Below are 26,902 nucleotides of genomic sequence, written 5' to 3'. Positions count from 1 at the left end.
TCGGGATGGCGTGGTGATGTATCTCGTATCCTAGAAACATATATAAGCCAATTCCTTCGTTCATTATATAGTATAGATACACACCGATTCCTATGAAAATATTATTTCAATAAATTGATGGATTTTCATGATTGTCTAAAATACTATTATAACTCACCACTCCCACACCTCTTAGCGCTTTTACAGACACCTCTGGGCTGAAACACAAGAAGAAAAAAGATAAATAGCTAATTCAGTGGGCGAAATAGAAGGAGAAGGAGAAGAAGAAAAAGAAGAAGAAGAAGAAGAAGAGAAGAAGAAGTTTATTACAGATACCTTGGGGCTGAAACATAAGAAGAAAAAAGATAAATAGATAATTCAGTGAGCGAAAGAGAAGGAGAAGGAGATTCAGATTCAGATTCAGATTCCTTTATTCAAGTGTTTAACAAAACATAATTCAACTTACGTTCTAGCGTTAGTAGCGGTAAAATGACATGGTGAATCATATTAAACTGATGAGTTCTACAATAATATTGAGCAAGAATTATGATTAAAAAATCAAAAGTTAAGGTACTACTGCAATGTTTTCACATGAAACGGTAAAGTTTGGACCTTAAGAATTCCATTCTCAGAGAGGGTATCAAGGATACCCTCCCCTTCAGCACTTAACCATAAAAAAAGAAAGTTGAAAACTCAAACGAAATATTATGTCCAAGCGAAAAAAAATTAAGGAAAAAATATCAATAAGTAAAAACCAAATCATAGAAACGATAAATCATTTGGTTGAATCAATTCAAAAAAAAAAAATTCAAATTGTTTTATTCATAAAATATTACATATTCACAAAATATAAAAGTGTTATAAATTACATGAATAAATTCTCCCTGCCTGGATGATTTGTCCGTGTGCAGGGAGGAGTCGCAAATTATCAGACAGAGGGCAAACACTAGCAATGATAAAATAAATTACAAACTATGAATAATAAATAAATTTGAAAGAATAATAAGAGAGTTTATTTAATAATAAATTTTAAAACTAAAGATAGAAAAAAAACAATAAATAAATAAATAAAAGTGTCAGCTCGACGGTGTTTGAAGGGCTGAGTTGGGAGTAATAGCTTTATTAGCGTGGTACTGTGTGTAATATTGAATTTGGACGATTTGTGACAAAATCAGGAAATTGAAGAAGTTTTGGGCAATGGCCTGTTTTCTCTTTTCCGACTATTGTATTGTTCGCTCTATCTAATAAATAAATGTTATTCTGTGTTCAGAACTAGAAATATTCATCTATATGGAGAATGTAGAAGAGCCTCCGCAGCATCTGAACCGATGCAGAGCAGCCACCCGGTCACTCTCCGCTTGTAGACGGCAACGCTAACCCCCTCAGTAGTTGAAATCTCGGCCGGTACATTACGGTAAAGCCAATGGGCTAAATGAAAACAGTTTCCAAGTTGAATTGAATTACTTAAACGGGGAAATTGAATATTTATATGCAATCTGTTTCTAGTCTATATATATAAAAGCGAAATGGCACTCACTCACTCACTCACTCACTCACTCACTCACTCGCATAACTAAAAATCTACCGGACCAAAAACGTTCAAATTTGGTAGTAGGTATGTGGTAGGTAGGTATAGGTATGTTCAGTTGGCCCTTTAGAGGCGCAGTAAGAAATCTTTTGGCAATATTTTAACTCTAAGGGTTGTTTTTAAGGGTTTAAAGTTCGTCTTTTAGCATGTATATTCTTCTTCTCCCAATCTCTTAATTATAATTGGAATGTCCATATCATATGTTACTATAGAACTATAATCTAGATAGAGTACCTCTTCGAAACAGTTGTTAACTGGCAACTAAATTAATAATTTTGTCAGGTTGGCATTAAGTTGAGTTGACTTTGTTAGGTTGGCACCAAGCTGAAGATTTAAATGCATTTATCGCGGAAAAATTGATTGGGAACTGCTACTTCAATCCTGGGAATATTATATTACTAGCCGTCAGGCTCGCTTCGCTCGCCATATCCGTTTAGTCTGGCCCCCGATTGGATTGTCCTAACATATGATAAAAATGCTCAAATGAAAAATTCAGGCGAGCGAAGCGTGCCTGCTGATTTCATTCTTGGACGATCCAGTCGGGGGTCCAGGGGCGGAGCCCCCTGGCTAGACGGATATGGCGAGCGAAGCGAGCCTGACGGCTAGTGGGATAATAATGTTGAATTTCATTGAAGACAAAGTTACTTTTTTTATAAAGACAAGTAAATTTTTTATAAATAATTGTTTTATATTTAAAACAGGGAATTCTTGGAAAAGTAAATGTGTTGGATATCTATGATTTTTGGCCAATAGTGTTTTAATAAGTGCTCTCTGTGAGACCGCGACAGGGCGCGGAAATAACAGAAAAGAGTAAATAATAAATAATAAGGAAAAAAATAAAGAAAAAGTTAATTCTCAATAATTGAAAAATCGATATGATATAATAATTGAAATAATGAGGGAGTGAAATTTATTATTAGAAAAAAAATTTGTAGATTTAAATCCAAAAATAATGTTAATGACAAAGGGTAATTATTGTACAAAAGAGATTAGTTCATGTAAGTATGAAGAGGAGGAGAAGGAAAATGAGAAGGAGAAGGAGAAGAAGAGAAAGAAGAAGAAAAAAGTATAACTTCATTACAATTGGAAAATATTTATATATTTATGAAAAGGAGCGTAAAATGAAAACAAGAAAAGTCAGTTAGTGTTGAGGATAAAAAAAGGAAGAAAGAAGATAACTAGGCCTATGATGAATAAGAAGAGGAAAGAGGAGAGAATAATAATTCTATGTTGCTAACAACCATTTCAAGCATAGAAATGACCAGCTAATCACAGACAAGTTCCATATATTATGCAACCTTCTGGGACACGCCTCCAAACTCCTCCCAAACTGTTTCCGAATTTGGCCACCAGAAAGCGGTACTTGCCGAATCGATAGTATGTATACATTATCATCATTCTTCACTGTTTGTTGGCACATACTCCTAACTTAATATATATTTAAGAAAATTGCAAATGTGAATTATTTCAAATTAGAGGAGGAGAAGAAGAAGAAGAGAAGAAGAAGAAGAGAAGAGAAGAAGAAAGAAGAAGAAGAAGAAGAAGAAGAAGAAGAAGAAGAAGAAGAAGAAGAAGAGGAAGAAGAAGAAAAAGAAGAAGAAGACGAAGAAGAAGAAGAAGAAGAAGAAGAAAAAGAAGAAGAAAGAAGAAGAAGGAGAGGAGAAGAAGAAGAGAAGAAGGAGGAAGGAGGAGAAGAAGAAGAAGAAGAAGAAGAAGAAGAAGAAGAAGAAGAAGAAGAAGAAGAAGAAGAAGAGAAAAATGTTTAGAGCATGGAGAAAAAAAATCACTTACCAGGCGACTTCTGCATACCCAAATTTCTCTTTCGATGGATGTGAAATATGATAAGATATTTTTATTTGCTACACCATTTTTGTCGCTGTAAATGTATAAGTTGGGTAAAAAATTTGTATCAAGCTTATAATAATCTTTCTCCGACGCTCTCTCACACCTGTAATGAGAGAAAACTTCAGAATATTCCAAGAGTACTTGATAGACTTTATGTATTGGTAATATTTTTCTTAGTTACAATTTTGTAATTCTTTGAATCTCTTGTTTGTTTGTACAGTATGATATGTATGATGTAGTGAAATGTCAATACATTTTTTTCCTACAGTTACCTTGAAAAGTGGCCATTCCTGCACTGATTATTAAGAATCACTTTTCCGCACTAGTTCGCAAAGTGAGTACTTTGCGTACTCCAGATTTGCAGCATGACAACGCAATAGTTATTTGTATATCTAGAGTGAAAAGTACGACTTTTTCTCCCTGTGGGAAGAGTTTGAAGCCTGAGGCGAAGCCGAGGGCAACAATTTTCCTGAGGGAGAGAAAGTATTTTTCACTCGTGATGTACACAACATTTTTCCTCCATCTACATTTTTTTATAGAAACTGCAAATAAAATCATTTTAATAAACTTACGTATTGGTGACAATGTTTCCTAACAACATAACCTAAAATCTAAAACCTAAAAACCGGTCGTCTGATTGGCACTGCCCATTGCACTATCTATTGGCCAAAGTTGTAACAATTATATCAGCTGGGTGTCTACCAAAAATGGCTGACTCCATCACACGGTTCAGATTTGAATTGCAGATCAAAAATATTTGTTGGATGGTATTTTGAATAGAATAAAATATTTTAAAAATTGTATAAATTTTTATCGTCTACTAATATTAAGAATATAATATCATACAAACATATATTTCATGAGTTGATCAAATTTCTGGTTGTGGTATTGAATTCAGTTGACTCAATGACAGACACCTCTTTATGCTTTCTCATCTGAGCTTAGACTTTCTAACCTATTACAATGTAAGTTTTTTAAAATAGAGATGCTTCCCATGTTATTCAAATGGAGTCACTTTTCCTCCCTAGGAAGTTTTTCTGTTTTTTACTACCGAGAGCGAAAAAGTGACACTTTAGTATCATGTTTCAGGGAGTAAAGTGAGTACTTTAGACAGTAGGTGGAGGAAAAATAATTAGTAGGTTATATGGAGCACCAGTGCAGCAAAATGAAAATTAAGTTGGTAACTGTGACTGTGGTGCACGTTATAATAATATCAAGGACACCGAGTTCGAGGACAGCCACCACATTCAGCACACAACCTCCCCACCATTCAAACTCTACTACATTATTCAATTTGACAATAAATTTAGGTTTTTATTAATAATAAAATCACACAGAAAAAAATTATTTGATGGATTTCGGGCAATTTTACCCATAATTACCCACTTTTCATATTCAATGGTAACTGTAGGAAAAATTTGATGTGAAATACGTGCGCAAAGTTCCTCTGCTGCACTCAACAAACCATTCCGTTTGTTGAAACGTAAACGTTTCTTTCGGTGCAGCAAACTGTCACTTTGCGCACTAGTTGCACAAATAACTATTATTTGAGTTACAGCTACTTTTTATCGTAGACTAATATTTTTCTTAGTTACAATTATTTTGTAATCCTTTGAATCTCTCGTTTGTTTGTAACAAACTTATGATATGTATGATGTAGTGGAATGTCAATACATTTTTACTTTCCTTGCCATATTACCATAGGTAAGGAAAGTATTGCTTTCCGAAAAAAATAAGGTACCCCAATTTCTAATTTCTATACGTTTCAAGGTCCCCTGAGTCCAAAAAACTGGTTTTTGGGTATTGGTCTGTATGTGTGTGTGTGTGTGTGTGTGTGTGTGTGTGTGTGTGTGTGTGTGTGTGTGTGTGTGTGTGTGTGTGTGTGTGTGTGTGTGTGGTGTGTGTGTGTGTGTGTGTGTGTGTATGAGTGTATGTGCGTCTGTGTACACGATATCTCATCTCCCAATTAACTGAATGACTTGAAATTTGGAACTTAAGGTCCTTACACTATAAGGATGCGACACGAACAATTTCGATCAAATGCAATTCAAGATGGCGTCTAAAATGGCAAAAATGTTGTCAAAAACAGGGTTTTTCGCGATTTTCTCGAGAACGGCTCCAACGATTTTGATTTAATTTATTCCTAGAATAGTCATTAATAAGCTCTATCAACTGCCACAAGTCTCATATATATAGAAATTTCAGGAGCTCTGCCCCAACTAGGCAAAGTTTGATTTTAGATTCCCAATTATCAGGCTTCATATACAATTAAAACAGAAATTCTTGAGTGGAAAAGATTGAGCATGAATATCTCTACAATTAATGTTCAGTAACATTTTCACCTGAAATTGAAAATAAGCACTAAATTTGAGAAAAAGTGATTATCCTATTGCAAACTGTTGGCATCTTTTGATTCTATTAAATGATTCACTATGAAGAGATAGCAGACCTCGTATGTCTCCAGCGTTATTGTCCTGTCACCAGCTGGCTTAGATCTTCGAATAGTAGACTTGCGATGCGCGGGAACACTAGCGTCAGTTGATCAATTTTCATAACGGCAAGGAAAGTTGTGTGATTACACCACACCAGATTTTTACAATGAAGCACAGATCGTCAATCATTTGATATTTCATCATTGTTAACACTCTCAAGCTTGTAGCTTAGAATAAACAATCTAAATTATAGGAGTTATCTCTGCTTGAAGCTAGAAGCTATCTATGCCGCTACACTATGTTTCACATTAGGATGGCCAGTAACGACAGGACAAGTTAGATGTGTGTACACACATGCTCTTCATGCATGTTGTCGTTAGTGGTAGCCCTTGGGCTCTGCGCTATCGACTTTGTTGAATGATAGACAAGGATAGCAATACCATTGTTAATCAAACACTTCCATTATAACGTGGACCTCACTATAGTTTTTTTCGGTAATGGAGTCAAGTGGGCTATAATTTAATAAATAGTCACAATTTCGTATAATCATTAATCAAGGATAAATATTAATAAACAATGTTAAAAAAACCACAAAACTTACACAACTTCATGACTGGAACTACCAATAGTCTTTTCCCACTTTTTTCCGACTCTCAAATAAATTTGATCGGGATGGTTATAACTGATTGGTGATCCATAAAGATAATCTCCTAAATAATAGTAGAAATCCTTATGCACAAATGAATTCACAAGGTCACTCCACGAATGTCCTGTTTCCTCTTTTGCAATCACTCTGTAATCAATAGAGAAGAAAATATTTGTAATGCATAGCTATATGGTTAGCGAGGTAAAAGGTGATTGGCTTAAATGAACGCTCCGCCCACGATGGGCGTGTTTTGCTCCAGCCAACGATGGGTGTGTCTTGCTCAGCCAACGATGGGCGTGTCTTGCTCCAGCCAACGATGGGCGTGTCTTGCTCCAGCCAATGGCAGCCTTCCACCTTGATAGGTCAGCGAACTATCAATCATATTGCTCCATTTACATTATATTCACTGATCCATATGAGATTTTATAGTGAGGTCCACGTTCTAATTTGAGTGGAGAAAGATAGAAGAACAACATTGCCGATCCTCACTGTCTTGTCAATGCCTTCTTGATGGTAGCTGATACAGGTTTATTGATGTAATATTAAATGTTCATTCTCGTTTAAAATATACAATTATATTTTATTAAGCAAGGAATCATATTTTCCAATAATTTTATAATGAAGTTTCATAATTAACATGAAAATTTTTGTTAATCAATAATTATCTACTCTGCATTGTTAAAAGCTGATCTGGCAATAGAGCAAAGCGAGAGAGAGATAGCGCTATCCGCTTTGTTGAATGATGGACAAGGATAGCAATACCATTGCTATTCAAACACTGCCATTATTGAATAGAGTAAACAATTCAGTAGTCGGAAATGAAAAACAGGCTAATGCCCAAAACTTCTTCAATATATCGTGAACCTCACTATAGTTTGTTTTAGATTGCTGGTAATTCCGCAAAACTATAGTGGGAAATAATGAAAAGCATTAAACTACACGTTATAATGGTGGTGGAAAAAGATAGGAGAACAGCGATACCAATTCTCTTCCTTCTCCGCTGATTCTCTATCATTTTTATCATGGTCTTATTGAATTTATCCTCTTCATTTCATTCAAAATTCCATACATATTCCAACTTTCTTAGGACCTATAATGAGTGCATACTAAATTAATACAAATTTACTTCCGTGATTTTGGCCAATAATATGTTAATTTCTATCCAATTACTAATGAGGCACATCATTTTCCAATAAATTGAGAGAATGAACAATTTTCAAAATTACATTAATTCCTCAATACATTTCGAACTACATTGTTATCAATAGTAATTTCTGTAAGATCTGCCTCAGAACACTATACATTATAATACTCACCCAACAATCCCGAAAAAAAATGAAATAGCATTCGAAAATTGGAAAAATATTCATTGCAGTTCTTGTCATTGGAGTTTCAGGAATGGAACAAGTCTGAAGTCTATCATGTTAAACTTCAACGTTATTTTCAAATATTGACTGCTGCTCAAATTAACGTCAGAATAATTGATCATCATCAATGATTGATACCACTACATTGTCATAAACTCCACCCTCTGAATTTTAGTTGACGAAAACTGATTCCATCATTGCGATGCTCATACCTGTGTTTAACTCACCTCACTTAGAGATATTTATTCACAATTGATCGTGATAAAGAACAGTATGTACAAAAAAGAACGATCCGATTTTAAACAGTTATATTTATTTTAAGAAATGGTGTACATAAACCAATTTTACATCAAATTACTCACAGAGGTATCAAGTTTATGGTGAAGTAATATAAATGTTTCATGTGCCTAGGGATGAGAACTTTTGATATGTTTGCCTTCTAAGAAGTCCAAACAAACCTGCGAAGTAAAAATTGTGTTCCAAACATTCCCTCCAAATTTCCCTGTCAATTGATGTATTGTTTTTAAACTGAAGATTTTACACTCAACACAATAACGGCTGCAACAATCGGAGATGCATAAAATAATACATGAAATTGAAGAGAATATGATTCTCCATGAGCTCATGATCAGTACGGATTTTTTGAATCAATCTTTAAGTTATAAGGCCCAGAAGATGGAAAAATCGGAGCCGGAAAGGTTTTCTTTAAATTGTGACACCTTCTAGAGCTCATATCTAGAAAACTATGGGATATATGTAGAAAAATGTTAGTTCATAAGCTTTAATTTTGTATTCCAATAAAATGTTCAAAATACGCATATTGTTCGAGATATGTGCAAAAAACCAAAATATGGTACTTCGAAACCACCCCACCCCCTTAGCACAGGGGTAGGAGTGAGGACTTTTGATATGTTCACCTACTTACTATCCTTAAAAGTTCTTTCGTTGACTGGACTATTAATGGATTATTTATTCTGTAGCATTGAATCAATATTATGAATGACTGATTGACTGGATGAATGAATAACAAATCACAAATCAACTGTTAGCTGGATTATAAATTGCAAACAATAATGCATGCAATTGATAGCTCAATGCAATTTGAACTATATTTTTTTACTTCCTACTGCTTTGAATAGAACAGCTGAGAGAATAATTGCCGCATTTTTGGCGAGTTCTCCAGCTTGTGGGACTCAGTAGTATATTCCACCACAGACAAGAGTTGGTTGTGTGTTTCTGACACTGCATAGTATCAGAGAGAAGTCAGTACTTCTTCCCTTATCTCTGATGGTAGACTATAAACATCCTCTATTATACAATTCCATAAATCTGTGACAATAATAATTATTGTAACACTGATGCATGAGTGCATCAGAACAATATAGTGAAGAAAGTGTCATCTCCAAATTATGTCGTAGATAGTTTTCAGACATTAAACAAGCCAACAATGGTTCATCCTCTCTCTTTGAACAATGCATTTCGTAAGTATTGTGACTTTCGTTGACAGAAATTATTGTTGCAAAACGGAAATGTTATAAATATTTGTGCGTCAAAATGGAGATGGACAGTTGTGTGCAAGTGAGTGGGATGTTCACATTGGAGAGGAAACATCAATATGAACTGGGTAAGATATTATTGATTGGTTCTTGTTTGATTTGCTAAATGGATATATGTGTTATGAAGTATGGAAGATCAATGATCCTGTTAGTTATTTGTATTGTTCATTCATGGTTATCATTTTTCATTTTCGCTGCATGGTTTTGTTTTGATTGCAATAATTCATAATATAATTGATTATAGTTACTGTAGTGAAAATACTCAATCGTTATAACTCATCTATGAAATGAGTTACGAAATGTGTACGGGAAATGAAATTTGTACAAAAATGAAATGTTATGAAAGGTGTACGGGATACGAGATTCTCGAATGACACATCATCACGTCTGAACTACTGGACTGATTAACTTATCGAGGAATAACTTACTTTCTGAATTTACCGAGGATAGTCATAGGCCTATTTCCATTGTTATTAATCAATTAATCATAATTTGATAATTGGAACAAATTTATTCAACTTCTGATTCAAAGTATACAAAACTTTAAAGCTCAACCAAACAGGGCATACTCCAAGTGGCTTAATTGGCACGCGGTTCATAATTAAAATCTACGTAATTTTGTAAAAAATAATAAATAGTTATTACATTTTTTATGTTTCCTAGACATAAGAAGATCACATTATTTTACAACATCAAATTTTCCCCGGCACTAAGCACAAATTATCTGCTAGTTATATAATTATTAAATACAATGTCAGCATTGGAAATACTGAACTGTAGTAACTCAAAATACAATAAGAATACAACAAAGTTTAACTTATAACTATAAGTTTTTATTTTGTAATATAAATATAATTATTGGTAGTTCACTATCATAGAATGAAAATATTTTACGGGTCTATTTAGATTAAGACCAATCAATACATTTCCATTAAAAATGATAGAATAGCACATCTAAACTAACTTGTTACATTGGATAAATTTAATAAGGTTTAAGAGGTAGTAGACCTAGAGAGATACACTCTTGAATACTCGATGTACGATTCGTTATATACTCAAATCAGATTTATTTCCCAAAAGTTTCAATAAGGAATATTGGATTATATGATAATTATCATGAAGACTGAAGTTGAAATTCCTTTTTCCAGGCATCCACAACTCCATTCCTCATAAGCTTCATGCTTATCCAGCTAAGCTTCATAATCCCTCAAACCTGTAGTACAAGCTCAACCAGTTTTTCAGACAACTCCACATTGGACAGTAATCTCATGACAGTTGAAAAGTCATTAATTGTAGCTTCGGCACCCTCAAATGATAGTCAGTTTGTTGTAAGTGACGTCAACTATCTGGAAAAATCTGTTTTCAAGCTAGAAAACGTGAAAAATGAGAGTTTGAGCCTGTCTACATTGAAGGGAAGGGAAAATTCCACTGATACAGTCGACCCTGAAAAACTGAAACCATCTGATCAAGGTCAAGATAAGGTTGAGGTCAAGGTCAATGAAGGTCAGATTAAGGGTCAAACGAATTCAACAAGAAGTAATTTCACTGCTAGTCCTTACCTGGGGAGTATTCCTGATGATAATATAGATAAATATCGATTTAATAATGAGGTGTTACCAAAAATTAATGGGGGAGACAAGTATAGAATTGCCCATGGGGGACCAATATTCACAAAAAATAACACAAGGGGTCCTTTCGGTGTTGGTACAGTGAGTGAACCAATTTACTTCAATACTATCAGTGAACCTGGTACAAAATATCAGAATACAACTGGTGTAAATAAGAAAGAATCTATAAATTCGGGTTCCAGAGGTTATAGCTACAGTCAAAGAGGTGTAAAACCTCCAGGAAATGTATCAGCTGTTCAAAGTTATCCAGATGTGAAGCCTGAAGCATCTATAAATAGTTTCCCGTACCATTATGAGGGTGGGGAACCTAAACATGGTTTGAAACCCTTTATTGAAGGTCAGGGGGGAGGTTATCTAGGGGTTGGACAGGGTTTCAATGGTCAAGGAGGACCTAATCTAGGAACACGTTTCAATGGCCATGAATCTTATTCAGGAGTTTTTGAGGGTTCAGGGGCGAGTAGTCTCCACAATCTGGGAGGTCATCAACAGAGTTCCGAGGAAAATTTTCGAAACAGTTTTGAAAATGGAGATTATCCAAGGGTACCAGTGTCCCCGCCACCCTGGATGGTTCCTCCTCCTGTGAAAAATCCCCATAATGTCAGATTTCCTCATGTGAACAATCCAGCAGACATAGAAAAACCGATGAGATTTGAGCAGAATATTGATTCGGTGGTTTTCACGACCGAGGTACCAAGGAGCGGACAACTGGAGGCACCTTTTCATGGTCCTGGTTCATATCCGGAGTCCCATCAGACCGGTTATGAGGTTCACAGTTATGGGTGAGTTAATATTTTTCTGTAAACTAGTTTCTAAATCTCCTCATTTTAAATTTAAAGCTCAACCAAACAGGGCATACTCCAAGTGGCTTAATTGGCACGCGGTTCATAAATCAAAATCTACGTAATTTTGTAAAAAATAATAAATAGTTATTACATTTTTATGTTTCCTAGACATAAGAAGATCACATTATTTTACACATCAAATTTTCCCCGGCACTAAGCACAAATTATCTGCTAGTTATATAATTATTAAATACAATGACAGCATTGGAAATACTGAACTGTAGTAACTCATAATACAATAAGAATACAACAAAGTTTAACTTATAACTATAAGTTTTTATTTTGTAATATAAATTAATTATTGGTAGTTCACTATCATAGAATGACAATATTTTTACGGGTCTATTTTAGATTAAGACCAATCAATACATTTCCATTAAGAAATGATAGAATATCACATCTAAACTAATTGTTGCATTGGATAAATTTAATAAGGTTTAAGAGGTAGTAGACCTAGAGAGATACACTCTTGAATACTCGATGTACGATTCGTTATATACTCAAATCAGATTTTTTCCCAAAAGTTTCAATAAGGAATATTGGATAATATGATAATTATCATGAAGACTGAAGTTGAAATTCCTTTTTCCAGGCATCCACAACTCCATTCCTCATAAGCTTCATGCTTATCCAGCTAAGCTTCATAACTCCCTCAAACCTGTAGTACAAGCTCAACCAGTTTTTCAGACAACTCCACATTGGACAGTAATCTCATGACAGTTGAAAAGTCATTAATTGTAGCTCCGGCACCCTCAAATGATAGTCAGTTTGTTGTAAGTGACGTCAACTATCTGGAAAAATCTGTTTCAAGCTAGAAAACGTGAAAAAAGAGAGAGTTTGAGCCTGTCTACATTGAAGGGAAGGGAAAATTCCACTGATACAGTCGACCCTGAAAAACTGAAACCATCTGCTGATCAAGGGGCAGATAAGTTGAGGTCAAGGTCAATGAAGGTCAGATTAAGGGTCAAACGAATTCAACAAGAAGTAATTTCACTGCTAGTCCTTACCTGGGGAGTATTCCTGATGATAATATAGATAAATATCGATTTAATATGAGGTGTTACAAAAAATTAATGGGGGAGACAAGTATAGAATTGCCCATGGGGGACCAATTTTCGCCAAAAATAACACAAGGGGTCCTTTCGGTGTTGGTACAGTGAGTGAACCAATTTACTTCAATACTATCAGTGAACCTGGTATAAAATATCAGAATACAACTGGTGTAAATAAGAAAGAATCTATAAATTTGGGTTCCAGAGGTTATAGCTACAGTCAAAGAGGTGTAAAACCTCCAGGGAATGTATCAGCTGTTCAAAGTTATCCAGATGTGAAGCCTGAAGCATCTATAAATAGTTTCCCGTACCATTATGAGGGTGGGGAACCTAAACATGGTTTGAAACCCTTTATTGATGGTCAGGGGGGAGGTTATCTAGGGGTTGGACAGAGTTTCAATGGTCAAGAAGGACCTAATTCAGGAGTGAGTTTCAATGATCAAGGAGGTCCTAATCTAGGATCGAATTTAAATGGTTATGGATCGTATTCAGGAGTTTCTGAGGGTTCAGGGCTCAGTAATTTCCACAATCAAGGATCGTATCTGGGGGGTCATCAACAGAGTTCCGAGGAAAATTTTCGAAACAGTTTTGAAAATGGAGATTATCCAAGGGTACCAGTGTCCCCGCCACCCTGGATGGTTCCTCCTCCTGTGAAAAATTCCCATAATGTCAGATTTCCTCATGTGAACAATCCAGCAGACATTGAAAAGCCGGTGAGATTCGAGCAGAATATTGATTCGGTGATTTTTACGACTGAAGTACCAAGGACCGGACAACTGGAGGCACCTTTTCATGGTCCTGGTTCATATCCGGAGTCTCATCAGACCGGTTATGAGGTTCACAGTTATGGGTGAGTTAATATTTTTCTGTAAACTAGTTTCTAAATCTCCTCATTTTAAATTTGTAGCATAAACTGGACTGTGTTGGCCTATTGGGGGCCACACATGATCTATTATCGAAACTACTACTCGATTTTTATATAAAATATGATGATGGTACTAGTGATACACAGTAATTAACATTCAACACAGTCATATCAAAATACTCAAATGAATAAATAAATATCGAATGAAAAAGACTAAGAAATTGTCAAAAAAACACAGATTTATTGATACTTAGAAAGACCGGTTTCGGTTATTACACCATTGTCAATCTCTGATAAACTAAAACTAAATACAAGAGCAGCCGAATTTATACCAGTAGGCTAGTACTGCTATTGGTCAAGGGCATGAACGCCTGCCATTGGCCCAGCTAGACAGTCTCCTCCCACTCAACGATGTCACAAAATGACGGCTTAAGCAACAGACTCGCCATGATAACAAAATTTACTTTCAGTGCAAAATAAGAACTAAGTAAACAAATGTGAAAGACAATAAAACAAATATGTAAATGGAAAAACTATTGACCAATGTATGCTTACAATTCTATGATAAAACTAAATTTGTAGTGTTGTATTGGTCGAAATGAATGGTCATTTAAACTATATTGGGAATTTTCCTCAATTACTCTTGTTATTTCTAAAGCCTCTAGAATATTCAAAGATCTGCCTTTGTTATTAACATGCAGAAACTCAATATTCTCCTCAACTATGAACTTGTGATTATTTGTTATAAAATGTTCTGCAAAGTTTAATTCCCCATTTTGTTTATTCCAATCTCTGATGTGTTCTTTAATTCTACTTTTGAAACTTCTACCAGTCTGACCCACATAAAAAGTATTACAATCACCACATTTAAGTCTGTACACAAGTCTAAATAGACTTTTTGAAATCGGTTTGGTCTTGAAAGCAACATGAAATCCATTCCTCTTCAATTCCCTACCTATCTTATCAGATACAAGGCCTGAATATGGAATTTTTATCCAAGTATTCTCCTCACAGTTTGAGCCTACAAAGCTAGAATTGATTGAAATTTGTCTATTAATTTTACTCAATAATCTATCCACCATACTTCATTCATACCCATTTGTGACAGCTATTTTTTTATTCAATATGTTGTTTTTGTATGACAACTACACAAAAAGGAAAAATAAATTAATACATGTGAAATATATTAATCAATTTGTAATATTCACTTCCTTGGTAATGGCTTCTTGTATTTATGTAAAAATTAAAAAAACAAAATTCTCTCTTCTTAAACTCTATTCTATTCCTTACAACAAAAAAGATACTTTGATTATTCAATTTTTAGATAATTAATTTTTGATTATTATCTCTTATTACAATCAAGGATTAGGCTAAAGCCTGTTCCGACTCACATGCAGCTGGTATCTACGATTTGTTATCTGATTGTTATTCCCTTCCCTTTGTCTACCAAAATATCCATTAAGTTCTTCATTCAAGTACTTGGATTATTGATAAAATTCTACATCCATAGATTATCATCCATCAACAGAATTGTATAAATTGTACTGCTGTTATTAGATTAAAAAATGTATTTCTTATTTTTAGAACTCGTGGCTGGAGCTCAAGGCTTCTTTTTCCAGTCACGTCAAAAACTATTGTATTTGTGTATTTTAAATATGAAGAAAATAAAAATCTCAGTACCCTTTTTTTAAAATATTTTATCACAACATGTTTCGGTCATTTATGCCATTTTCAAGTGATATGAATTAAATAAATAAATACTACTGGAAGATTCTTATTTTGATCATATGTTAGTGTCATTTATTATTTATTTAATTCATATCACTTGAAAATGGCATAAATGACCGAAACATGTTGTGATAAAATATTTTATAAAAAGGGTACTGAGATTTTTATTTTCTTCATATTTATATTGTGTATTTTAATATGAACAAGAATAAATTTCAAATTTCAAGATATTCATGAAGAATGGAATTTGAGAATTGTCACAACCATATTATCTATTATAAGTAATTATTTATGAATTTATAATTTGCTTTGTAATAACATTCATCTAATATATTATATATTTATATTTGTTTATTATGTAAGTTATTGCAACATAGTAAATGTTTTTAGTATTTTTTTTAATATTCCTCAAATAGCTTAAAGCTAGAGGGATTAAAAATAACATTCATCTAATATATTATATATTTATATTGTTTATTATGTAAGTTATTGCAACATAGTAAATGTTTTTAGTATTTTTATAATATTCCTCAAATAGCTTAAAGCTAGAGGGATTAAAAATATATAGGAATTTTGTATTTGATGAGATGTGTATTGAAACTGAAATAAATTTTTGAAATTATTATAATCATTATATAACATTGGCTATTATGTTATGTTATTGATTCACACAATAAGCACATCATCAAAAATGATAGGGAGAGAAAAAAATCAGGTAACCTAGTGCTATTCCTCTCCCAAATTTAGATAAGGTCACACATGGCCCGAAATAGGTTAAGTCTTGTAGTTGTTCACAACTGTAGTTATCCAAAAAAACGAAAGTCACATCCTCTCAAATTTTCAGAGATAGTTTCCAGTCGTAAAAACCGATGTTTCTAGGTCTAGAGACATAGACATTTCTGTTTCTCTCTCTTTCTCTCTCTCTCTCTCTCTCTCTCTCTCTCTCTCTCTCTCTCCACTAGATCCAGAGAAGGTGATCTATATTGGAGTAGCGTGCTTGAATGAGAGCTTGAGTTACTTCAAACACTGTCAGCTTTCCTGATTTAACTACATCAATGATTCCCATTTAAACAATACTGACAGATTAAATTTGATCTCAATATTTGTAATTTCTATCAGCACTCTTTCAGAATTGATTTGAATGGAAGCATTTCTGGAAATATTTATACGGAATGCTGAAAGTTTTACGTGATTCAGCAGCCAATTAACAGCAATAATTAATTGAAGGTCGGTCAGGCATCAGCTGGCGTGGCATGCTCTGAATAGCTGAGCCGTGCAAGCTCCAGTTTTCAGCTGAAGATCGTTCTCAGCTTCCGGAAAAAACGCAGCTGTGATGCTCTGATAACAGAGCAGGCGTCAAGCTATCTGAACAAGCTTGCTTTTACTCAAATTTAGATATCACTTTCGTCTCCTTGTTGTTGTCAGCCTACAGGAGTGAGATCCACATTAAACTGTCAGGGCTCCTTATAAATAAAGGCAACAATTCGATTGAAACAAAGCTTATATTGGTGAGATTGACTTTAATCTGTCAGCATTCCTCATAAATGGTACCAACACTTCCAATTCAGCCGATGCCGACAGATTTGAGTGAATATTACCATAGAGAAACAATAGCATAAGTAGATATCCCATGGTATAGGGCGTTTATGTCGCAACTTTTACTGTTATCTCAAGCCGATTATTGTCAATTTTTACTGTTTTGACCGGGTAAAAGTGTATGAACGGCACAATATGAGAGACTGCCAGCGTCATAAAGCTCCACGGGAAAATACTACGTGGACTATCGGTTTTAGATAACAGTAAAAGCTGCGACTTAAACGCCCTATACCATGGGATATCTACTTATGCTATTGTTTCTCTATGATATTACTGTAGTTTGAATTGAACTCAACTTGCCAAACGAAAACTGTGGGTGTCAAATTTGATGGCGTTCTTTCTGAATGGTTTTCACTTTCTTGACAGTCTCCATCGATCGAAATTCAGTTATGAATAACTTATTGGTTATGTTATAACTTAATAGTTATGGTAGCCATTGATACCTGGACTACTGTCCAGTACATCGGAGTACATCGGGTACTGTTTTTATTTGATTAGAAAATTCAAAATGATTTTATTTGGTGGAAAATAGAAGCGACTTAATTTGTAGTGTCTGCAGTTCCCAGAGCTTTTCAAAAAAAGTAGCCAACTGGACTTTTTCTGAAGTACCACACTACCCCAAGTTAGCTTCAAATTCGAGGTTATTGAGTTAGAGGCTCCAGAATGACCTGGATCATTGTGTTTTCTTGGTGCAGTAGAAACCAACTTAGTGTCAACATTGGAAAATGTGCAATTTTGTCATTCACAAGGCAAAGGGATTTACATGTTTCCATTTATGATATCAATGATCGAGTTGACGAAAGAGTTGAGTAATTTTTGATTCCCGATTTTTTTATTGTTTTAAACCCCGTTGAACTCTCTCTGGGAACTCGCAAATATTTTAAGGACGCTGTGGTAATGATTAATGACTTCTCAATATATTTCAATCAGTGGAAAATAGTGATATAGCTGTTCATGTTCTAATGATAATTTCTATAATTGAGATTATTTAATATACTATAGCGAAATCCACGTTATAATGGCAGTGTTAGATTAGCAATACCATTGATATCCTTGTCTATCATTTAACAGAGCGGATATCGCTATCTCTTTCTGTCTTTGCTCTGTTACCACGTCATCCATTAAAAATGTAGGATTGATAATTAGTTAACAAAATATTCCATGTTAAACTCATTATGAAAATTATTGAAAACTCATTATTGAAAATATAATTACTTGCTTAGTATAACTGATTATTTAAAACGAGAATGAACAGTTTATATTACATCAATAATCCTGCATCAGCTACCGTCTATAGAAGGCATCATTAACAGGACAGAGGATCGACAACATTGTTCTGCTATCTTTCTCCACTGTCATTATAACGTGGACCTCACTATAGTGGTTCCAACAATCTATATATAGTAACGTGTATAGTAGTGTTAGTATATATAGATCGTTGAATGGTTCATTACATCTCTACATAGCCTAGAGATAAGACAATACTTACAGCTGTAAAATGAAGATGACCACAGCAGAAAAGCCAAACAATGAACTCACAAATTTATGCATCTTCTCACTCCGAATGTCGAACTATAACTGATGGATTAATCTAGAAGCATCGACGATGATCATCTCTTGTTTGTCAGAAAGCGACTGCATAATTAATTTAAAATATTCTATTAATGTCTTCAGCAAAACACAGACTGATTCGATCAACAGCGCGTTTGTATGTTGAACTAGCAGGAACCCGTGCTTCGCAAGGATCTATTTTCAAAATTGATAATCTGAAAACTTGACGTAATAAAATTTTGAAGAATTGAAAATAGGCCTATAACCATCCTTGGTTAATTAAGAATCTAGCCTATATGCAAAATTTCAAGTTGATTAGTCCAGTAGTTCAGACGTGATAATGCGTCAAACATAATTTTCCTATCCCGTACATGTATAAGCCAACTCTTTATTTTATTATAGATATGGTTTACGACTGCAAGCGATAGGAGTGTGGAACAGAATAGTTGTGAAACTATGATAGCCCCAGAAGTTTCTCGAACACAATAGTAGGTACTACATGAACTTTTTGAAAGTTATTTAAAAAAAATGTTAAAACACAGAACTAAGAGTTGTCAACCTTATCATTCTACCTCCATTTAGAGAGTTCGATACTTGTTGGCAAGATACATGTTATTCAACGCAGAAATCATTCTTAATTTACTAAACGATAGGATAAGTTGAATAGTTTCCCTTTCAGGGGGAGTTTTGACAACCCACAAAACTCATTTTTCATTTGAGGAAATATCGAAAAGGTGCATAGGATCTTATTTTTTGTTCAGCTTGCCAAAATAGCCCTCATTTCAATATTAAAATTTTTGACTGACTCTACAGTGAGTCAATAATTCTATCATGCTTCGAATAATTTTGAAATTGTAATAAAATAAAAATGGTAGAGAATAATTAATTCATGTGAATGTCAACACCTTTATTTAAAGACATATTAACTGCATGCGTTTTTGTATTGTCGATACAGCATTGATAAAACTGTAGACGTTTATTTAGCAGTCTCAAAAAACGGTTCTAGCTAAAAAATTAATAATCCATACATTGGGCCTATACATTGCATCAGGAAAATGAAGTTCAAAACTATGACTTTCCTAAACATATGTTGTTGACATAATTTCTTCGATGCAGCTGTTTCACATTCGCCATATTATTATACAGAGTTTGTGAAAAAATATTGATTATCAAAACAATACTTTTATTATATTAATAATAATATTAAACATATTTATCAATTATCAGAACAATATTATTGAGGTTGAGTGGAATCAGGTAGAAAGCAATAACAGAACAGATGTTCTTTTTTGAATTTCTATCATATTATTTTGTTTTTTCCAATGATTACAACATATGTTAGAATATCACATGTCAATAAATAAATTATTTCATTTCCATATGGCACTCACCTTACCATGTTCATAACCCTACTTAATAGGATCCTTTTTCATCCTTTGAAACCCTTAGAGGCAATATATCTCAAAATCCGTTCTTAGTGCGCGTCTAGCATGTTTGAAGAATATTTGTGCAAAGTTTCAAGTCTGTAGGACAATTAGTTTGAGCTGTAGTGTGGATTTTACATCAAAATTTTCGAAAAATGCCCTCTCCTGGACTCCCCTGTGCTCCTGATCGAAATTTTTCTGCATAAATCCAATTTTTTTTCGTAGCTGAACAAAAAAGTTCCTCATGACTTTGCTGTGCAATGAGCGGTTAAAAAGTACAAAATTTTGGGGGGGCCCTAGCTCCCTCAGGGGGGCAAATTTCTGAAAATCCTTTCTTAGTGGATGTTGTCAGGCTACCATAGACAATCGTGCAAAATTTCAAGTTTTTAGGCTCAGTAGTTTGGGCTGTGGTGTGATTTCAGTCTGTCGAGGCTTAGCCTTTTATAAGTATAGAAGATGATGAAACGCTATTAAAGAAAATTATCATATAGAAAACTTTGAAGTGGTGAAGACTTCGACTCTGATCCAGTAGCATGAAGGTCTATTAAATTTAAGTTTAAATAAATTTTATAATTCGAATGAGATATAGGAATGGATTAATTCGAATAATTTAATTCCAATACATTGTTTATGATAATGTTTCTTGTAGGATACACTCCAATACAATCGATAAAATCGAAATGAAATTGATACTTCCAGAATGACATTTTGGTGGGTGAGCAACGAGTGATAAGATATTTTTGAATAACGCCAAAGATACGCCCAAAATCTGCGTTTTTTGCGCTTTATCGAAAAAAAATAATGAACAGAAAATGTTCAAATTTACTACAGAAGCTCAGCTGGGGTGTAATAATGTTGTGTTAGAAGGAATTTGAAATAACGCAAAAGATACGCCCAAAATTAGCGGTTTTTTGCGTTTTTTCAGTTCTTTCATCAAGTAATAGACAGAAAATTGTTCAAATTTGGTACAGAGGCTTAGCTAGGATCTAAAAATTTTGTGATGAGAAGACTTGAATATTTCATCAAAGATACGCCCAAAATCAGCGTTTTTCTCAGCTTTTCTGCGTTTTCTCAGTACTTTGACTTTCTGATGGAATGAAGCATGCTCAAATGAAAAATGCAGGCGAGCGAAGCGAGCCCGCTGATCTCATTTCTGGACGATCCAGTCGGGGGTCCAGGGGGCTGAGCCCCCTCGTCTGGCTAGACGGATATTGCGAGCGAAGCGAGCATGACGGCTAGTAGTATATAAAGTTCTGGAGCGCCTGCAGTAATTCAAGTATGCAACACGCAAAGCACGTCCATAATTTATGATAATAATAGAGACGCAACACGAAACAACTAATTAATAAATTGTCAAACCAATCAGAGGGCTGGACTGGGAGGTGGTGATCAAATTTTCATAGCTAATTGAATCGCAGTTTTCCCTTCTACATCACTCTCTCTCTCTCTCACTCACTGAATGGAATAAACTTCCCAACTATATTAGATGCATTGAGAGCCAAGCGGGCTTTATCTTGTCTTTGAAAAAATATCTTATAGAGAAAATGACTTAGTCTGTCCAACCCTAGAGCACTGCATAATCTCCCTCCCTTTCCAATCTTCATTCCATTCATTCATCCATCTTACATAATAATATATTCATCATCTCATCTCAACATTTTCTGTTCTTCAGTATTGTATATCGTCATTATTACTCAATCAATTTCTAAACTCTTAATTAAATCCCACCCCATAACATTTGTTTAATTTATCTATTTCGAATCATTAATGCAATATTGTACTCACTATTACTCTTTTAATATCATTCATCCCATAATTTTAGATTCAAATCACATATTCACATGTTATAATTTCCCCAACAGCTCTATTCCATCACAACCCGGTCGTGTGTTGATGGGGAGGATATTATTTTATATCTTTCTTAGAGAATCAACAATTATTTGTTGAAACACCGCCGATTTAAGAAGTTACATTACAATTTTATATTATCATTATTCTAATTGCATTCAGTAGAGATTTTCATTGATTCATTTTTATAATTTGTAAAATTTGTTGGATGATTAGCATTATCCTCATTTAATGTAAATTAGTGTATAACCAGTAAATATTGCAACATACATAAATTAAGAATCTAATCTGATCACTCTTTCTCTCTTGGCAGTCTTTCTCTCTCTCACTGAAGTTCCATTTCACACAAATGGAGATAACTCATTAAATGTTCTGTCTCGAATGTAACGTTTGCTTGTCATTTCTGCTCAACGTCATGTACAATGCTGCTGTTCAATTTTGATTAACTCCAGGGTCCAGGGTTCCGAGAATTTTACTAAACGTTTATTAAATTTTTATTATAGCATGATTTATTTCTTGGAAACCTTTTTTTCTTCCGAATGCAGTATTCTGATTATTTGCTCTGTGGTTATCGCTTTGACATTGGTCCCTCGAAGCCCCTCAAACACACACACACACACACACACACACACACACACACACACACACACACACACACACACACACACACATACACATCGATTTTTATTGCTATTTTATTGATATTTTGCCGTCCTTAGAAATTTTGTCATTCACAAGGCAAAGGGATATACATGTTTCCATTTATGATATCAATGATCAAGTGACGAAAGAGTTGAACATTTCAGAAACCTTTGAGTGATTTTTGATTCCGAGCTAAATTTCAATTTTTTTGTAAAAAAAATTATGTACTAGGCCTTGTTAGGAGATAGGTTTCATTCGAAGAACCTGCTCCCACGTTGATGACTATTCTATCCTTATTCTATTGGACTACACCCTTGTGAGAAGTTTATTGAACTATTGGTCAAATCGAGATATGGCACTGCATAAGCTTGAGGTAGAAATAATTCAAAATACACTTGAGATACTTTAAACGTTTCAATGAGTTCTGCCCATTCAATTTTCCTTATTCAGAGTTGCGAGTTATGATTGAGATGTCACTTGAAGCTCAGAAACCACAGATTGCTTTCATTTCTCTATAATATTTTGAACAGTCGGATGTCATCTCCATCTCTGCTCTCTTTGCTGAACATATATGTTGCTCCAGTCACGCGCTCCATTTTTACTTTCCTTGCCCTATTACCATAGTAAATAAGTATTGCTTTCCAAAAAAATTCAAGGTACCCTAATTTCATGTTTTCTATACGTATCAAGGTCCCGTGAGTCCAAAAACATGATTTTTGGGTGTTGGTCTGTCTGTGTGTGTGTGTGTGTGTGTCTGTGAACACGATAATTCCATTCCTAATTAACCGATTGACTTGAAATTTTAAACTTGAGGTCCTTATACCATGAGTATCCGACAGTAAATAATTTGATAAAATTCAATTCAAAATGGCGAAAAAAATGGTGGATAATGACTAAGAAACCATGTTTTTCTCGGTTTTCTCGAAAACAGCTCTAGTGATTTTCTTAAAATTTATACCCTTGATAGCTATTTATAAGCCCTATTAACTGACATGAGTCTCATTTCTGGGAAAATCACAGGAGCTCCGTAATATTCTTGAGAAAAATGGCGAATAATCACTAAAAAACCATGTTTTTCACGGTTTTCTCGAAAACGGCTCTAACGATTTACTTCAAATTTATACCCTAGATAGCTATTTATAAGCCCTATCAACTGACATGAGTCTCATTTCTGGGAAAATTGCAGGAGCTACGTAATATTCCTGAGAAGAATGAATGTTGTTAAATTTCTATCACGATTTTCAAGTCACAAAAATGACTTGACCGATTTTTTTCAAATTCATACCCTGTATAGTTATATATCAGCTCTATTAACTGGCATGAGTCTCCTCCCTGAGAAATTAACAGGGGGTCCACCCCATCCTTGAGAAATTTATTTTGTAACCTCATTCTCGTGCGTGAGGTAGGTAGGTAGAGCAGTTTATTCAAAAGAACATACATATTATGTCGATATTTTATTTGTAGAACAGCTGTTTTGACAAATTTTTAAAAAAACCTCAAATTTCATAATTCAAACAAAGGAAAATGTACTCTGAACACAATCGCAATAGTATAATTGTAGTTTTAATTATTAAGCTGTCAATCGGCATAATGTTATTCCCTGAATTATCCTCGTTAATGAGGCTTATAGATCAATGAGCAAGGAAAGTTGTGTGAGTCACGGTATTTAGATGAAAACGGTAGGGGTCATGAAATGTGTACGCAGTGGCCAGCCAGCTACATTGCGTCATCGCCACCAACCGAGGTTTTTAACACCTATTGGCAATTTATTAAACTTATTTGTTAAAAACAGATGATCGGATATAAAATGACGTCAGCTACACCGGAAATTTAGCACAAACATGCGCGTGACACCTACCGTCTTCTTCTATATACCGTGGTGTGAGTGTACCGTACCAGATTTTTAATTTTAATGTATTTTTAATTTTTTCTCAGATCCACGCATAAGATGTCACCGATGAGTCAAGCGTTAAAGTTTTTGGCAACTTTAGTACCTCTTGGACTTTTTGTGGCAGCATTGACTCCAGCCGTTGTCAACGTCAACGCGACTCAGTGAGTAATGTCATAGAGAAAGGATAGCAAAAGAAGATATCCCATGGTAAAGTAAAGGGCGTTTATGTTCCAAATTTCCAATTATGTTCCGTAATTTCCGTTTCCGTTCGTCAATTTCATTAAGTTCGTTAATGATCGCCAATTTCCGTTTATGTTCCAAATTTCACTGTTAACTTACTTCAAATATAGGGGTTGAAGACTCCCCGAGACTGATTTAATGTGAGAATCACGTGGTAGGATTAAATCTTATATCTTAATTTTTTCTCATCCTCTGGTATTCATAGAGAAACAATAGCATAAGTAGATGGCTGAGATAGTCGGTCAAGACAACAAGATGGCGGACACAAATCAACATGAAATGGCGGATATTGTACAACACTTGGTATTATTGTTGAAATCCATTTTGATGAATGGAGCAGGAAGATTCACATATAGTAAGTTATTTTCTGAAATAAGCAGTATGCTTATCAAAGATGGATAAGTATCATCATAGAGAAACAATAGCGTAAGTAGATATCCCATGGTACATAGAGCGTTTAAGTCGCAACTTTTATCTCAAGCCGATAGTCCACGTAGTTCTTTCCCGTGAAGCTTTATGACGCTGTTAGTCTCTCATATTGTGTCGTTCATACACTCTCACCCGATCAAAACAGTAAAATCGACAGTATTCGGCTTGAGATAACAGTAAAAGTTGCAACATAAACGCCCTATACCATGGGAAATCTACTTACGCTATGTTTCTATGTGGTAGCATTACAAAATTGGTCCCGCTAAACTTAAAAGATTTTACAGCAGGTGCCTACAAATAATAAAATACATAAATAGAATGATATGCTTCATTCATTTTATCATATTTATTTATCATTATTATTATATATTTTCATTATATAAGTTTCTCTATGTTTGATAGGCCTACTGCTTATTTCAGAAAATAACTTACTATATTGAATCTTCCTGCTCCATTCATCGAATGGATTTCAACAATAATACCAAGTGTTGTACAATATCCGCCATTTCATGTTGATTGGTGTCCGCCATATTGTCTTAAACGACTATCTCAGCCAATCAGGTGCTAGGATTGAAGTGCTTGGATATTGACCAATCACAGCATGACAAATGCTGTCAAATGTTGAGCTCGCCTAAACTCTGCAACCGACGTCAGTGCTATATTACGTCATTATAACAAAAACAAGTCAGCTTTTAAAGTACACGTTTATAAGATCGATAAAATAATAATATAAATAACCTTTATTTGGACAATTTATTTTATGAAATTGGGATGAAAAGAAGTTTTGGACTGTAGTCTGTTTCTTTGTCCTTAAGTTGATTGTAAATGATAAATTAATGAATTTAGTTATAGCTGGATGTACTTATTCATAATCCATTATTATATTTGGTCACTCCAACCAAATGGAATTCAAATGAAACTGTAATCAGCATCTCATAAATTCATCCATTTGCTCTCGAATTCTGTTATCAATTACCATATTTCGAAAAAATATTATGTTTTGCACTTCTGCAGTAGCAAACAATTAATTATTTTACTTGAATTCATCAATATTTCAGTTATTCTTGAAGTGAAATTACTTTTCAAAGTCATTCCAGTGAAATTATACCATGAACCTTTTTGACATTTACTTCAAAATGTTGCATAATATGTTGAATGCGAAGTATTGCTCTTATTCATGAGGAATACAAACATTTCAAGTGAATATTATTATTATGGCAATAGGATCATAAATTATGTGCGTTTTTGAAGGAATGACATTGACTAGGACATGGAAGTCCTAGGGAAAATGAAGAAACAATGTGAAATTGTTTACACCATAAAAAAGAGAAAACTCCTGTATCTTGGACATCTAATGAGAAGCCACAAATATAAAACTCTGCAGAATATAGTTCAAGGAAAAATCAGCGGACAAAGGAGTGTTGGAAGGCGACGTGTTTCCTGGCTTAAAAATGTGAGGGATTGGTTTGACTGCAGCAGCTACGACTTGTTTCGAGCGGCAGTGAATAAGATCCAGATTGCTGTGCTGATAGCGAACCTCCGATAGGAGACGCACTAGAAGAAGAAGAAGAATTGACTAGAGACTACGTAATCAAATCAAATCATTTATTGTCACACAACATTAAAATGTTACAACAACGTCATTAATAATACAGAAACATCAGTTTAAAAATCTATTAAAATCTGGAATATATCGTATGGTCACATTAAACTATCAACACTGGAAAAATGAGAAGCAACGATTTATGAGGAA

The 26,902-nt window shown here is 34.3% G+C and overlaps 1 protein-coding gene across 5 annotated transcripts in view; it reads right to left on the bottom strand.

Moving 5' to 3' along the window:
- The window catches only part of LOC120353680, a 70,588-nt gene that overhangs the window by 20,797 nt on the left and 22,889 nt on the right, over positions 1-26,902 (bottom strand). Inside the window, exons 1-5 of one of the 5 annotated variants that reach the window (XM_039438364.1) lie at positions 18,614-18,741; positions 6,446-6,637; positions 3,359-3,515; positions 305-322; positions 158-181 (exon numbers count right to left, since the gene is read on the bottom strand). The exons of 3 other annotated variants lie outside the window; for them this stretch is intronic. In XM_039438364.1, the coding sequence (XP_039294298.1) occupies positions 158-181; positions 305-322; positions 3,359-3,515; positions 6,446-6,637; positions 18,614-18,675 (453 nt within the window). In that variant the 5' untranslated portion in view covers positions 18,676-18,741. Of the gene's footprint in view, positions 1-157; positions 182-304; positions 323-3,358; positions 3,516-6,445; positions 6,638-18,613; positions 18,742-26,902 lie in introns of those variants that run through there. One more of the 5 variants, XM_039438365.1, reaches the window with a different exon arrangement.

This window comes from Nilaparvata lugens, chromosome 11 (assembly GCF_014356525.2).
Source record: "Nilaparvata lugens isolate BPH chromosome 11, ASM1435652v1, whole genome shotgun sequence".
NCBI classification, from domain to species: Eukaryota; Metazoa; Arthropoda; class Insecta; order Hemiptera; family Delphacidae; genus Nilaparvata; species Nilaparvata lugens.
This window is presented reverse-complemented; position numbering and strand designations above follow the sequence as displayed.